This window comes from Platalea leucorodia, assembly GCF_965183815.1.
Source record: "Platalea leucorodia genome assembly, chromosome: 15".
Classification (NCBI taxonomy): domain Eukaryota; kingdom Metazoa; phylum Chordata; class Aves; order Pelecaniformes; family Threskiornithidae; genus Platalea; species Platalea leucorodia.
In genome coordinates, this window is record NC_138837.1 from 2335491 (window position 1) to 2351911 (window position 16421).

Genomic DNA, 16421 nt, shown 5'->3' on the forward strand with positions numbered 1-16421 from the left:
GTCTAGCAAAAACTGTCTTCATGCTTTCGGTTTATGTTCAATTGTTTCATCCCAAGCTTTCCGGCAGGTCCGAACGATCCATTCATGCTCATCGTCATCTGAAAGGGAGAGAAAGAGAACGCCAAATATCTCCATGTCAGATCTGCTCTTTGCATCACTAGGGCCCAGCTCAAACAAGCAATTTTTCCTTTGAGAAATACATCTATTTTTAGCCATTGGCATCTCTTAGAACACATTTTTTTTTGTTTCTTAAAAAGATTGTGTGCTGTTGTGTTGGAATTTGTCAAGGCAGGAGGTACTGGATCTGTTTGTCTGTTTGATAAGATTAGCTTCGGCGGAACTATGAGATTTATACGTATATATTTTGGGTTTTGCCTTTTCGGCAGGAGATGTGCAGGAGATGTGGTGAAACTATCAGAAATGAAGATACACATTTTTTAAATACTATGTCTGTGTTGCTCGTTGGTTTATGAAAAGTGAAGGTAAAGAAAAATCTATAGGCAAAACCTAGGTTCTTGTCTTCCAGCCTTTCTTTCAGGGCTGTTTTTGAAATGTACATTCTGACAAGTATTGATAAGCTGATATAGTGGCTGATTGATGGACGTATTTTAGACCATCTTCTGTGTCCCTTGTTAGTACTCATGTCTGTCATATTTATTCTCAGAGCATAATGACAGTGTGGAAAGAAAAAAAAAAATGTAGGGAAAAACAACTGTCCAGCAAAGTTTGAATAGAAATTTTCTGTATGATTACAAAAAAATAAGTTGGCAAATGTTAAGTTGTGGCTTCTTAATTCCAGGGATTTCAATAGTCTTGTCTCCAAAAAGTGTTCTGCAGCCTTTTCTTTTGTGTTTGTGTAGGGGAAGAGAGATCTGTGTAGCAGACCAGGAAAAACAAACTTCAAAAAGCCTTGGGAAAAATCAAAGTATTACTTAAAACAATATCTGCGTTTATTTTTATATAAATGAAATGTATTAGAGCTGCTTCTTGTGGTTACCACTGTCTTAACAAATTCACATTAGCTGCTTGTGATGTGTGCATCTAACCTGCCTCCATCTAAATTTTAAGGGGTTTGTAGCAGCCCTTACGACCTGAAGGAAGGGATGACGGCAGAAGGCTGGAGCGGAGGGGGCTGGGGTGCCAGCACTGCGACCGTGGCTTGGCACAGCACGTAATGCCACGTATCTGCACAGCTGCCCTGCACAGCTGCGCGCCCTGCTCAGGTCGGACAAAATAGGTTGAGGAGGAAGCGTGTTGCTTGTAAGGAGTCAAATTTTCATGGAGATCTTTTGACTGTAGAGTTGGACTTTTAAGTTAACGCGACATAGTAGTATTTGAAATGCAAAAGGTAGGAAGGTGCTGGGAATGAAGTTGTGCTGATCTAAGTGAAGTTCACAGAAGGGCATGTGACAAATTAGGTCTGGTGTACGTGTCTTCAAGCTTAGGGTTAATATCTTATTGATTGCAGTGGGTTTTGAATCGTCCGCTTTGTCTTTCTTTTTTTTCTTCCTTTTTTTTCATGCTACCCTCTGCTTTTTCTCATTCCTGGCCGAGCGAGTTGAGTGCAGGCCTTTGCTCCTCCTAAGGTGCAGCTCACACGCAGCTCTGTTGGCATCCTGGCGAAAGCAGGCTGAAGTAAAGCCTGTGCCAAGGCATTTGTCCCTTGTCTGAACGGCAGCACCCGTCTGCCACCCTTGGCAACCAGTAGTCAGAAAGGCCAGTGAATCACAGGAGGGTTTCCCTTAGAGCCTGCTCTCCAGTTTGCTCTTTGCGTACAGTCACTGGTTTCCAGACAAAGCGCTGGCTTGTGCCTACTGACCCTGTTCTCATTTCCCACTGGAGGGTGCTGGCTTGCAAAAGCTCGGTTTTGGTGGCGAGTGAGCGTGAATGGTTGGAGAACAGGCTCGTACTGCCATTGTTCCAACAGCTCAGCCTTAGCCTTGCTTTAACGGCTGGAAACGGGGCACCATTTGGGTGGAACAGCTAAGTTCAGCTCTTTCCGTGCTTCACTGACATGATCTCTTTTTTATTCCCTATGCCTATGAATCAATAGGTCCATAACAAAATACCCTCTTAATGGCACATTTCTTATTTGGGTATAAACTAGGAGAAAATAAATGCTGAAAAATATGCTAAAAGGGAAATTAAAAAGATGAGCACTGAATCTTACTTAAAGACCACGCAATCGTTACAGAGGCAGAGATTCCACTGAGGGCTGCAGCAGGAATGCAAATGTGGTCCTTAAGCTTTCTTAAAAACAACATCAAAGCCGTAATCAATGTGCTGGCTTTTGTTCTATGCACTAGGTGTTCCGGCACGGTAACGACGTGATCACGTGCGCCTCGGCTATAACAGATATTGTCCAGCCTGGGTAGCTCGGTGATTTCAGCTGGAATCGCCTTAACTAAAAAAATAGTTGATCTGAGCGTGTAATAATTGCACAAAAATGAAACTTTGTCTATTTCTGCCCTGGTGAAGGAATAAACAAAACTTACACATGCTATGCATCACCACCCTCTAGCTCCTATTTGGGTACAGATAGACGTGGCTCACCTGAGGACTAGAAATAATCAGCCTGCCTTCCCAGTGAGAAATCACAGCACTCACCTCGCTGAGCATCACGGGTACCAGCACTAAGAAAGGCAGCTGCTCGCTTGGCTTCGTATAACAGCTTCCCAACATACCCTTGGTTTGCCTAGAGTCTTTCCTTCTGCACTCTGGGTTTCCTGGTCTCCTAGGAAAGCACCCAAGGCAGGGTGCTCTAAGGATTTTAGCCTCCCCGGACCTGTCCCAAAATGTCTCTGTTCGTGCAGTGATCTGATCCCATGCAAATTAAATACATGTTCATAAGCACGGCTTAACTTGCATATAGTTTAATCAGATGTAAAAACTGAATGTGCTATATGAATTTCAACTTTGTGTATGAAAAGGAAAAATAGATGTAAGGACTCAATATTCCCAAAAATAACCTAAAGCAAATCGCTAGAACTGCCATCCAAGCCAGCGTACCGTGCTACTGGTCCTTGGTCTAGGTAAGGGGAAACGAAAGAATTGATCCAGCATAGCGAGAAGACCCACAAACCCCGAGATGAGAATGGCTCATCGAGGGCTAGCTATGCGAGAAGAGGCAGGGAAATATTAGAATGTAAAGAGTTAAGCTATGGTAAAACATACTTTTGCTACACTAAAGAAGACTGGTTGATAATTACTGTAGTTTTAGGGCTATTTGAATCAGTGCAGCTGCAACCTCTTCAGTAGTAACCCCTGAAACAAGACAAACTGGGTTTATTGTACTGAACAAGTCTTAAAGCTCCTCCCTGATTGTTAGTAATTGGCAGCAATGGACTTAACAGCCTCTTGACTACCCTTTTTACACTCTACCTGACTGTGCAGCTAACAATTTAAATCACAGATGCCGATCCTTCTTTGTGGCAGCTGCTTGTTAACTACACGTTCCTCTTTTTCTGTCACTGGCTGCTTCCATAACCCTGCAACACCAGGGTTAGATTGGAGAATCACATTTCATCAATATTTAAAATGGAATTAAACCTTGAAGTTTGATTAATGCTACCAGATAGTGAGTTGTAATTACTATTTTGCAAATTGCAATTGTTTGAATATGTTAATATGATTGTCTAAGCACATCTTCACCTTCAGAAGTAATTTTCCCTTTAAAAAAGATTTGAAAAAAATACAAACTCTTTAATCAGTGGTAAATTATCACCCTGTGCACAATTAGGTAGTATGGGGTTCTTCATGTGTGCTGAATTTTGTGTCAGCGTATTTATCTTTAAAAGTTTATCCATTTTTTTAGATTTTCCTCAGTAGAATAAACATTCATGGAACAGACTTTGCTGAAACAGGACTAACCGTGTCGATATTTGAAGGTAAAGAAAAAAAGCTTTGTCTGAAAATTTTATTGCAATCTGGTGTATCCCTCTCCAGTTAGTAAATGTTAACAAGTTATTTCTTCCAAAGTTAGTGAAATATAATGACTATTATCATGACATACCATTGAAATCCTGAAATGGAGAGAGATAGTGAGAGATCTTAACGGATGAGCTGTTAGAATATATGTAAGTATGGGCTGATTTTTTTGAATTATTTTCTTGCACCTCAATCAAAAATAAGATCAGTTTTCTAGCACCCACAAAATATATTTTGAATATCGTGGGTCAGATCCTCAGCCAGCCCAAACTGGGGTAGCTTCTCTTTTATTTTTGTAATTAATTCAGGCTGTTTTCATTAAGCAGGCAGAGGCATACGGAGCCAGCCCTGGTAGCCACCTGCACGACTGATCCCCAGAAACAGCATCTGCCCACAGCAGATGATTAACCAGGGGTGCAAGTCCTACTGATCCACTGTTGGACACTGCCTACACAGTCAACAGGTCAGTTTGGATAGAGTCTTTTTAGGTGAATAAGACCCAACTAAATCTGTTGGTCACCCCGTGTTCCTGTAAGTAGCCCGTTTCAAAATTAGTTCTTCTCAACAAATACTGCTTTGCAAGTTTCTTCCTCATTTTGGGTGGCTTTAGGGGAAGCTCCAAACGCCAGCAAAGTCCAAAGAGGTGTCTGTCAAAAATGCTGTCAGGTGTCTTCCATGGTGAGCTCAAACTGCAGCCCACTTACTTAGTGGATTTCTGCTCAGCATCTCTGCAAACTGAAACCACTTGTCTAATTTTCAATGTTCAGTCTAAAAGTAGTGGCAGAAGAGATTTCCCCAACTATGCGCTCCAGATTTATCTCTCAACTGGGATTAAAAACAGCTGAAAATACAGGGTGGGCTTGCTTCAGGGTGCTTCCAAGGGATGACTTGAAAATACACTGTAATTTAGGTGCATTTAATCTTCCTATATTAAATGCATATTGCAAAGTTTAGAATTGTTTGCTTCTAGCTATCGCATTTCTGTGTTGCTTACGGAAACCTCAGCTGTGAGGGACTTCTTAGGACTCTGCATGCTTAGGTGTCTGCCGCGATGCAGAGCGGAGACTGTCAGCAAACAGCAGTATTGTCGCGTAGGCTTCCGGATTTGCCCTCTTAACTAATGCTTTCCCAGGAAACCACCTAGAGGCGCGCCAGGAAGATGTACTGCGTTGAAATTAGAATACTTAGTGGCTTACACAGGGAAAAAACTACATTGTTCACCTTAAAAACCTTGTCTGACTTGTGTTAGGTCTTCGTGCTGCACTTCGTAGCTGTAATCGTTCCTGGTGTCTTAAAGGCTTTGTCTGCACTGGAGGCCTGTTGCACTCCCTGATGCACTCCAAAATTCAGATTCTTGGCTCCCTCCTCTGCCCAAAGGCAAGTTGGGACCAGAGGTGAGTGGGCATCGTCCCTTCGCTCACTCTCCTTCTGTTAAAGGCCATGTGAGCAAGGAGGGACGTAGAGGTGCCCTGGTATGTGCCTCCGTCGGGTCTGTAAGAGGGTGTGTTTACACGAGACAATCCTTGAACAAGAGCTGAGTTTCCTCTGTTTGCAGAGGGCCAGGCACACACGGACCATTGTAAACAACAATATCGTTTAATTCTTTCGCATGCCTGACTCCTCCCAGCACCCGCAGCGCAGTTTATCATGTTCTTCCACTACACAATTACAATCACATGTGATAGCATCTCAGCCCTGGATTCTGCCTGGCACACCCCTTTCATTTCCACTGCCCCCTCCGGGTCCCTAGCACCACTTTCCTTACCGCACCTGACCCCACCAACATCAAGGCTGGCAAGAAAATGGAAAATGTGTTTTCAATTAACCTTTGCTTCCACCCACAAATTCTCACCCTTCCATTTACTTTTAATTACTGTAATTCCAAAATGGCCCCCAAATGAACTTTCCATCTCTTGTAAAACTTGTTTTCACGTGAACTGTATAGTTGAATATAAGTGCATGTAAGACTTCTGTATACCCTATCTAATGGATTCACAATGGGATGGCTAGCACACAAAGTTGTTATTCTTGGCATGCCACTATTTGGAACTGAAACTTTCACAGTTTTCAAAACGATAAGTATTTTAAGACCAGGAAACCACAAGGAACAATATATCTGCAAAAGCTATAGCTACTGAAATTACTGTAATAATCTACACCATGATGCATATATTAATATTATGATGGTTCGTTATAGCATTGAATATAAATCACACTGGTTCATAATCTATTTTACTGAATAGAGGATATTTTATATTAAAACATGTAAGCCAAATTTAATCTAAAAATATTTTCTTGGTTACACAGATGAGGGGTCTCTATCTCCGTCACCTCAGCAGACTGACACTGAGAAAGACACAATAAGTCTGCATTTTGCAATGGCATTTAAAATGTGCCTGATCTTAACACATTTCTGTATAAGAAGATAGGAAAAGAGCATATGATGGGTAGGAGAATTGGTCCAACATTTTAAAAAGTGTTTAGGGTAGAATAAGAATAGACATGAAGCTACTTCTCGTAGGAGTCTGGGATCTTCTCTTTGAATGAAGTAGACTCAATTTCCTTCTGCCATCTTCACTTCAATATTCATTCATTTGCCTTGCCCACTCAGCGGTCCCCAGTTTGATACTTGCTAACATTCTGCCTCTCCTCCTTCTAAGATCTGGCTCCTCAACTAATTTATTTGTTAAGCATTGAAGATTATTTAGGTCCAAAGCTCTCACAGCAGGACAAAAGCTATCTATCTAACTAAAAAATAAGAAGAGATAGACAGGAGACACCTGGAGATCCAGGTGAGAGAGTTATAATATTCTTTATATAATAATATAAATTTCTAACCTTCCTCTTAATGTAATACTTTTCAAATCTTCTGACTATCATAGAGGCAGTGAGTCTGGAAAGCAAGTACCAGCAAACTGGAATTGTATGAAAACGGGCAGAAAACCTATGTCCCGGGACTAGACACAAGAGAAAAACGTATATGGGAGACAGAGGAGTCAAGACCAAAAGGTGAATTTGTATGGACTTGCGTAGAGCCTTATGGGCAAAGAAAACAAGCTGAGTGCCATCGTGGAGAAAGAAAACATTTTTTGCATTGGTATTGTGGTGGAATATGAATCAGAGAGGCCAGAAAGAGGAGTTAGCAGTAAAAAGGACAAGCACTCCGGCTGTTGCAAGAAAAGCAAAGGGCTACTCACGTTCGTGTGCTCTACTTGTGTAAAGGGAGAGCAGTATTGGCTCTCTGTTTACAAAACCCTGTTTTCAGAAATAAGTTTGTCAGCCAAAGTAAAGAGAAAAAGATCAATGGATTGCAATAAACGGCATTTAACATAAAAATGAGTAAAATTTACAATTCAGTTAACTTGCTAAATGTTAAAAAATCAGCAAACAATAGACACAATTTGTTTTGTTCAGAGCCCAGAGGTAGAGACCAAATCCTCTAAATTAATTTCTGCAAAAGCTGGGGTTTTTTTCCAAACAGGTCTGGATCCTATTCGTTGTAGAATATACTGATTACCAACTATTTTTAAGAGCTTTACACAAACATTATTTCTTTTGTTGTGTGAAATGCAGAATCAGCCATCTGGCAAATGCCCCAGAGCTAAAATCTTTTACATGACATATAATTCAAAATGATTAAATATACAACAGAAAATAGCTATAGCATTGCACTTAAAATAGCATGAACTTTTACTGCCGATCAAAACTGATTTCTTTAGCTTAACAAGTATCCAAAGAACAATTATTTGAAGAGCTTTTAAGAGTTTCAATATGTAGGAACTAAACCTCATCTAAATTCAGTATCTTAAGTCAAATAAAAAAGAAACAAATGTACAAAAGATTAAATGGTCCTGCGTTACAAGTAGACATTTAAATCTATGGGAAGCTAAATTCATTTGAACAAAAATACTATATTCCCTCTGTATGTGTATTGCTGGGGCTTTCCTCTCCATTGCTAAGGGCATCTGCCAAAACAACTCTTACATTCTTAGGCAATGACTAGGGACTAGCCTGGAATCAGACTGTTCATCCACTCCCTCCAGCATCAGAATGGGCAATTTCAAAGAAGGACAGGGAATAAAGCTCCGTGCATGAGTCCTAAGTGCAGTCAATCTTTTTTCCTGCACCACAGTCGACTTTAAGTTAAACTTGCTGTCTTTTTTCCAGAAATACTCCAGGCCTGAAAAATTGCCAGGTCCTCATCCCACACCCAGTTCTCCAGTAGTTTATGAGAAAGAGCACGCAAACATCTGCATGTGTTTGGGGTACATGAGGGTAGGTACAGAAATATTACCCTGCGTAATTATTGAGTGGTTATGGCTCTGGTTCTCAACTACATTTTTCAGACAAGTCAAAGTCTGCATTTCCCAAAAAGCACTTGGTGCAAGTCAAATCTGAGTTGTAGGACAAAAAAAAAAGTCTAAATGTAGGAGAGATTTACCTCACGGATTTGCATACTTGGATAAACCTGAAAGGGATGAATACATCGCTGCTGACTTTCCAAAAAATTTTGCCTCTAAATTCTTTCAGATCAAGCATGAGAACCTTCATCCCAAGGTAACAACGTGAGGAAACTCTCAGCCTGTGATTACTAAGGCTTAGAGTTAAACTGGCTTCACACCCCTGCCTGTGGAGTTGGGTCAGCCTCACAACCGAGGAACCTCAGGCGCTCTAACCCCAGACTTTTCTAAACTATAATAAAATAATGTTCTTGAATCTTGACCTTTTCAGCTCATAATGATTCCTGAAGCAGCAGGATTTTACTGCTGCTTTTTACAAGACTTTCAGGCTTGTAGAAATCCTAAGCTGATTGCTGTCTGGTTTGGGATTGCAGCAACACCAAAACCTCTCCTCTTAATAAGACACTTGTCCTGGTTTTCTGGGCCAAATCCTGCTCTTAATAACATGCATGTTAATTCAGTTACCTGACCGGGCTTTTAGCATAAAGGCAGGCTTTGTGTCTTCTTGCTCTTGATGTTATACGAAGAGATGCATATATTTCAGGTAATGCTGACTGCAGTATGGGAAGCTACCCTGTGCACCATACACATACTAATTAAACCTGAAGATGGAGTATGAAAGTAGTAGCACAAATATTCTCATATTACGAAGAGCAAAAGCATGTTTTATATTATTTATCCCATCCTTGGCAGAACCGCAGGAGAAACAGAGCAATTTTCGTCAGAAATATCTTTGCTTGTCATCAAAAGCGAGGTGACCCAGGCAATCTCCTATAATCTCTTCCATTTCAGTAGAACAAAATTTCTATTTTTGACGGTATTTTCTCTTTGAAAGCTATGGGCTTGTCTGATATTCAGGGTCCTGAAACCTGAACGTGACCGCTCTTCTTGTACCTCCCTGCTTTGCATTAAACATAACATCATATATTTTCTACTTTTCACTGAAAAATTGGGAAATCTTCCCATCTTTCTATTGACCAAACACTGTTACAAAGGTGCCAGGAGTCCTATTTCTGGAAAGAAAAAAAATAGTAATAGTCCTAGTGAAACAGGAGTCTAGTCCTAGTATCTATTCAAAATAAACAACGTATCTGCTTACAAATGAGCATTCCCATTCTTATTTATGTGTCCAATTTTGCGTACTTCGCAATACTGGAAAAAAGAAAAGATTGAAGAGCACATGGAGAATCAAGAGAAATTTGAGCATCCCTGAGGAAACAGAGGTTTAAGGACGGAGTAATAACTGCAAGACTGTAATGAGAATTTGGAAAACTTTGCTAGATAAAAACGTATAACAAAACTGTTGCTGTCATTTCATTCCCTGGGCCTGATTATGTTTTCATGATGGGCCTTTGCACTGCTTTAACAGTAAGAGTTCTTCAAGTAAATGAGTATCAGACCTCCACGCTAGTGAAATGCAAGGCTTGCCAAATTTAACGGCAGTCTCTACGGTACTCTACATCCACTCATCTTGACAAAGAAGTGGTGGAAGCAGACTCAGTAGTTTCAAATGGCGTCTATTTTCTTCTCTTCTGGAATGGTACCTAGACGCTGCCAGTTTGGAGGCACGTCAGCGCCAAGGCTGTGCGCTTCCTTGCCCTCTTTCACAAACAGCCGAGAAACAATCAGAAATTGCTTCATAATAGGGCCAGGGTGAAAGGTGAGAACTGGAGTATTCTGAAAGCCTGCTGCCAGACCTGAGGAAGATAGTGTCACTTTGGTAAACCTGTCAAGCTGTTGTAAGAACTTCCTGAATGCTTCCTACCATCTGCTTTTGATGCTTTCAAGACTTGGCTGGAAGCCTGGAGGTTTTCCTGCTCCTTCCTGCCCAACCTATAATGGCGTAATTCTGGATCTGTTCCCTGTCATCCCAGCCTCTTCCTCAGTTTCTTCTGCTTACAGCTGGGTTTTTTTAAATTTTTTTTTCTTTACTGCAGTGGCCTTGTGCCCTGAATCATCTCTCCTGGGGCGGTAAGAGTTCCTCTGATGTTGAACAAGTGCCGGGTTTTTCAATTGTGTTCATGTTCTTGAGAGGAAGGGTCTGGCCTACATGACACATTCCTTCTTCACACTCACATCAACAAGTTTTACTTTGTGTGCAGGGCTCTCAATGGAACGGCCACACAAAGCACATCTCCAACCACTCCGTCAGACTGCACGCCGCGCTGGTCTGGTCAGCGAATATTGATTGATATAATTTGTAGGGTTTGAGATAAATGTCATAAAGGACAATGAGTTCAAAGAACAGATTAAAAAACAATAAATTGAATTCCAAGGCGTTCCCTCCTGTACTAATCTGTGTAGGTTCCTGTGTTTTTGGAAAGCATGTTGCTTATCTTCCTCATCAGTAGGCCCACTGCATTCCAGTATTTTGGATCAATGCCATTTGTAATAATCTAGATCAGTTTTTATTCAACGTTTATAAAACAGGCCATGTATCATAGGGTATATTTTATAGCAGATGGTATCTCCAATTCATTTAACCCCCCCCTTCACTTCCCTCCTCCAATATCACAGTGCATACTTATAAAAGCTCTTGAAAGTAGAGCTGAGCAGAATTTTTTTCAACAAATAGTAAATTTGCTGAAAAATGGAGTTTCCAAGCAACAAAACTGTTAAACTGTGGCACACTGAAAATGAAATGTTCTATCTTCTAGAAAAACCAGGTCTTGCAATTTGGACATTTGGGGGGGAAAAAAAAGTGGGGTGGGTGGTTGCTTTCAGAAATCATTTTCATTTAAAAAAATTCTGCACTAAAAAGGTGATAGACACAAAGGTTAAATAACCAGAACACAAAGCGTTTGTTTTAGGTCAGATGACATTTTTTGAGTTATCCCAGTGTCAACTGTTTGGGGATCTTCTGTGTGTTTTTAATTTGAAAAGTTTCTCTTTTGGCTTGATGAGAACTAATTTTCCCCAAGGCTTATTAATTTGGGGACCTATCCCCGAGACCCTGTATGTGCCAGACTCTACTCAAAACAGCTCTCCAAGGCGACAAGAAAGTTTCCTGTTCAGCATGGTATTTAAACATAGCCCTAAGACTCATTTCAACAAAATGGGACTATTCTAACATGTAGGGATAAGCACATGCTTAAGCACTTTGCTGGTTCACAACACCAAGTTTATTAGCTTTCAGGTTCAATGATGTACACCTTACAACCACTCCCTTGCTGGAGATCGTAATGGAAGAGATTGAAGATTTTCCTGAGATTAACATACCAAACGGTAATAAAATATATTTATTCATATCTGCTTGGGAATACTTCATTGTAATTTTGCAAAATATGATTTATATAACTCTGGGGATACATAAATCGCTGATAAAAAAATAAACAAGTAAAAAATATTTTAGCTCAGCGACAACAGAACCAAACCATGGACTTTTTTATGTTTTACCTTTAATCCCGCATCCTAGAAGACATGACAAATAAACTGATCTTAGTTTCTTAGTTTACCTTGCAGAAGTTAATCATACCTGCGTTTCTCAGAAACCTGAGTTTGTAGTCAACGATAACTCTGGTTTCAGGATTATAGAATCCCTCACCACAGTCGTAACATCCTTCTGGAATTTTCTTGGGAGGATCCAGATTTGTAAGCTGAGAAACATCTGAAGAAAAAAAAACCAAAGGGTTTGCTTTATTTTGCCTTTTTTTTTTTTATTTTGCATTTGTGCCTTTGATCAAGATAACTGACAAATATTACATCTCCATGGCATTTGCTATAAAAACAATGAAGTTACCTTACAATAAATTTTATAAAACATTTTGCCAATTTTGCAGATGGAGAAAATGAAAACAGAAAAATCCATACACAAAAAGTGTGTGATAAAAAGATATCGCTTTGATTTCCTCATTCGTGGTCCTGTGATTCAGCCCACTAAGCTAACATTACAAATATGACCCCAAACTCCAAAATGGGGCCAGGAGAGTCTTGCTGGCCTCACAGAACTACATGTCATCACTAAAATATTCTATGTGTAAAGAAGAGCATTTTATGTATTATGTTACATATTTTACTCGTTCCTTGTAAATCTTTTCACCTTTCGACTACAGACAAATAATAATATTATAAAAGTCTTTAGCAAAAATATAGACTAGACAGAAATGTTTATTTTGGTATCCACTAAAAAGCTATGTGGGACAGACGCATTCAAACTTTATTTGATGTCCTGGATGTAAAGTAATTGCTTTTGCTCAACTTTTCTATATTAAAAGGACACTGCTAATGCAGTGAAGGCGAAACGTATAAAAGGGTTAATCGGGATATCAAAAGCTGTAGATAGCAAAGCCCTGTCCTGCAGGTCATCACTCAAGAGGAGACCACGCGGTGGATGTAATGCTGCATCCTGCGCTGTGCTGGTGGAAAGTGGTGTCAGCATTCTTCTGGCAGCGTCGTATGGTCAGGTCCTGAAATTAGCCAGAGCATTTCTGCTCCATGTTACTCATGTAGCCAAATTAATCTTTCTTAAGCAAAGTTGTTAGTTTAATTCCTTCCAGACTCTTAGGATCGCAAATGCAATTCAGTACCTGCTGGTTTAAGACCAGAACAGATTTCTGTATAAAATCTTCTGTCGTAGCCATCACAGTAATGCCATTTTTTATCTTTGTATTCGAGACCATCTGCAAAAGTGTATTTCCCCTGCAAAACATGTTCAAGCAGAGAGTTAATAAACATGATGGATGGATTGAGTACGAACAAGGCAGCGTTCCCGCTGCCAAAACCGCGCGGGAGCGGAGCAGAGCACGCGCGTGGCTCTGCTCGGGTTTGAGGAGCGTTGGGAACCGCGGCCGCGAGCTGCCGGGCCACGAGCAGCCTCGCCCTCACACGTTCGGCTGCGGGACGCCGCCGAGGGGACGGAAAATTGGCTTGGCTCCGAAATCCGCTCGTTTCACCCCAAACCGTCTCCGCTCCGCGGTGGCGGGGTCCCCTCGGGGCGAGGCCCGGGGTACCTGCGTGGGCACCCCGCGGTGCCAGACCGCCCGGTATCTGCCGCCGTTGGGGAACAGCAGCTCTCCCTCGCCGTGGAACATCCCGTCCTTCAGCGCCCCCCGGTACTCGGTGCCCGTCGGCAGCGTGTAGGAGCCCTCTCCCTCCATCCTGGAAGAGACAGGGCGGTTGGGGAGGGCGGGACGGGCACCCCCGGGCCCCCCTCGCCCCGCCGGGCCCACCTGCCCCTCACGCTGCCCCCGCTGTACCGGCCGCCCGCCGCCTCCATGGCGGCCCGCCCCGACGGCGCGGCCACGTCGCCATGGCAACCACGCCGCGGGGACGTAAAGCGGCGCCGCCGCGCACGCGCGTTCCCCGCCCCGCCGGCGGCGGCGCTTGCGCGGTGGCGGGCGGGCGCTGAGGGGAGCTCAAGGAGAGCGGGGCCGCCATGCCCGGCTCCCTGCAGGTGCCCTCCCTGGAGGAGCTCGACGTGCAGGAGGTGAGTGAGCGCCCGCCGCCACCGGGCCCTTCCCCCGCGGGGCAGCGCGGCGGGCCGGCGCCGAGGCGGGCCGCCCCCATTGCCGCTCTGCCCCGCTGCAGGTGACGGTCAGCTCGGCCGTGCTGAAGGCCGCGGCCCACCACTACGGCGCGCAGTGCGACCGCCCCAACAAGGAGTTCATGCTGTGCCGCTGGGAGGAGAAGGACCCGCGGAGGTGCCTGCGGGAGGGCCGCCAGGTCAACCAGTGCGCCCTCGACTTCTTCAGGTGAGCGGCGCCGCGGCGGCCGCCCGGGCCCGTCCTCCGCCCTGGGGCGCTTCGGGACCTGCCGGTGCCCTGCGTCCTTGCCGAGCCTCGTTATTCGAGCGCTGGCAGTCGCTGGGTTTAGTTAAAAACGCCGCCGCCGTCACGGCCTTCAGAGTCTTTATTCTTGCTTCATAAAGTTTAACTCTCGGGGACAGGGGCCGTGCCCGTTTTATTTATTTACACGTGAATTTAGAAGCTCCCTGGCCTCTGCTCCAGAGAAACTGGCGCAGGGTTCTGTTAGGTTGCCCAAGGAGCGCTGGGCGGGTGGAAGGCGGGCGGCTTCTGCGCCTTGCATCTGTGCTAGGAGGTCCAGGAACCTGGCCTAAGCTTTGCACTGCCCGCGCTCTGTTTCGCGGGCATGCTGCTGGGCAGTAGGCACGCAGTTTACCTCTTGTGACCAAAAATGTAGATGGAGGCATGTGCCAGTATCACATTCTTAAGTTGCTAGCAAAAGGCCTAGTTTAATTAGCCTAAAGCTGTCCATTTCCAGTATAGCAGCTAGTAATCAGAAACCTCTGTCCTGAGCGTGTCTTCTTAAGACACCAAATTAATTTGGAGTCATTAGAGCATTGTGTAGTGTACGCTACATTACTTAGCAAAACAAGCATCCCACGTGGAGGAGCTGTGTACACCTACCTAGCAAGAATATCTTCCACGTATTGGTTAAGTTGTTGCTGTCCTCACTTGTAGCTACAGTGGTACAAATTTTACTGGTATTGGTATCAAGTTCTGTTTAGTGATGCTTCAAATATTGACTTCTCTGAAGGCTTGAGGTGTTCTTGAGAACTTGAAACTACAAAAACACTTTATCACAAGTTAAAGTTTGAATGAGTAAGAGAGAAAAACATTAAAGCTACGACACTTGCTAGCTATTTTCTTTCTCTTACAGGAAGATTAAGACGCACTGTGCGGAGCCATTTACTGAGTACTGGACGTGCATTGACTATACCAACTTGCAGGAGCTCCGTCGATGCCGAAAGCAGCAGGCAGTATTTGATAACTGTGTGCTGGAGAAGTTGGGTTGGGTGAGGCCTGATCTGGGAGAGCTCTCTAAGGTAACTGCGTGCCTTTTCGATTGGATAGTCAGGTTCTTCTCTCCTTCTTAGGAGCGTTTTCTCCAGACTGGGTCTAAACTCTTCTCCCAGCCAGAAGGTGATTCGTGAACTCAACACTGGAGGCTTGTGGACTTTACTTGAAGTCAAGACTCTGTCAGCGTTCTCCAGGGTTGCTTTCCCAGAAGACTTGCACTTTTCTTAGCACCACTTGCTCTTACTTTTTGGCTTTTCCTAGTGCAGAGACCTTTCCTTTGGGAGCGAAGCTCTCACACATGTAGAACTACTCTGTAGTTATGAGTGAAATGCCCTTCCCCTCCTTTTTTTAAAGTACGCTGGAGATAGGAGCTGTCATCAGATCAACAATGTGTCCTTACTGTTCTTTGGTACTTCTTGGTAGTTCTTCCTTTGAGTTCTGACTCAATCTAGCTTTTTCTATTAAACGCTGTGAGAAGTCGTATCATTTCTTCTTTTTCTTTTTTTCCAGGTTACGAAAGTGAAGACGGACCGTCCTATGCCTGAGAATGCCTATCACTCTAGACCTAGACCAGAGCCAAACCCACCCATTGAAGGAGAGCTGAAGCCTTCTCCGTTTGGCAGTAGGCTCTTTTTCTGGTCCTGGTAAAGTGGGCAGACTGCGCTGTAACTAAAGTGCAAAGATGTATTGCTTCTGAATGTATATTGTCCAGTATGCGTTGGGTATAACTTTAATGATTAAAGAACCCCAGACCGTTACATGGCTTGGCAGACTTCTTTAAAAATACTCGCACATCATAGCAACTAAAAAAATGCATCTCCCTGTTTTGCACGGTGCTCTCTGCAGTCTGTAGCCTTTGGGACCATCTTGACACTCGTAATGTCAGTTGCTTGATAGTGGCTACCAGGCTTGTCCGAGAGATGTATAAATGTAGCCTGAGGCTTCGACTACTGCTTCAAACAATCAAAAACTGGCGTGAGACTTTATTTACTTATTGAGAACACTGTCACTTGGGTCAAGGAAACTTTGAGAACAAACAAGTTGTTAATGTCTTCCCTTAGTCTTGCAACTGATAATTGTGCATTTTTTTTTCCAAGAGACTCCTTCTGTAAATGTTTAACCTAAAATTTGTCTTGGAGCAAGTCTGAATCTGTTTTTTGCTAGGTATGAGGTCAGTACTGTTTCTGACGTAAAGATCCTTGTTCTACTTAGCAGCTACTCATTCCTCATGCAGCTAGGTTAGCGGCTTCCTTTCTTCCTTTTTTTTTTTTTTTTT

At 43.1% G+C, this 16421-nt stretch overlaps 2 protein-coding genes across 2 annotated transcripts; one reads left to right on the forward strand and one right to left on the reverse strand.

The window, feature by feature from the left end:
- Positions 1-18: 18 nt before the first annotated feature.
- On the reverse strand, positions 19-13602 carry MORN5 (MORN repeat containing 5; the record flags this gene model as incomplete). The annotated part of the gene is made up of 5 exons (XM_082327512.1): positions 19-98; positions 11863-11994; positions 12914-13025; positions 13337-13484; positions 13556-13602. 5 exons carry the CDS (start codon positions 13600-13602, stop codon positions 19-21), a joined length of 519 nt encoding a protein of 172 aa, XP_082183638.1.
- A 90-nt stretch (positions 13603-13692) lies between these two features.
- NDUFA8 (NADH:ubiquinone oxidoreductase subunit A8) lies at positions 13693-15903 on the forward strand. Its single transcript, XM_082327205.1, has 4 exons — positions 13693-13812; positions 13914-14077; positions 15006-15171; positions 15656-15903. The coding sequence occupies exons 1-4, from the start codon at positions 13762-13764 to the stop codon at positions 15791-15793; spliced, it is 519 nt and encodes a 172-aa protein (XP_082183331.1). The 5' UTR covers positions 13693-13761; the 3' UTR covers positions 15794-15903.
- The last annotated feature ends 518 nt before the right edge of the window (positions 15904-16421 follow it).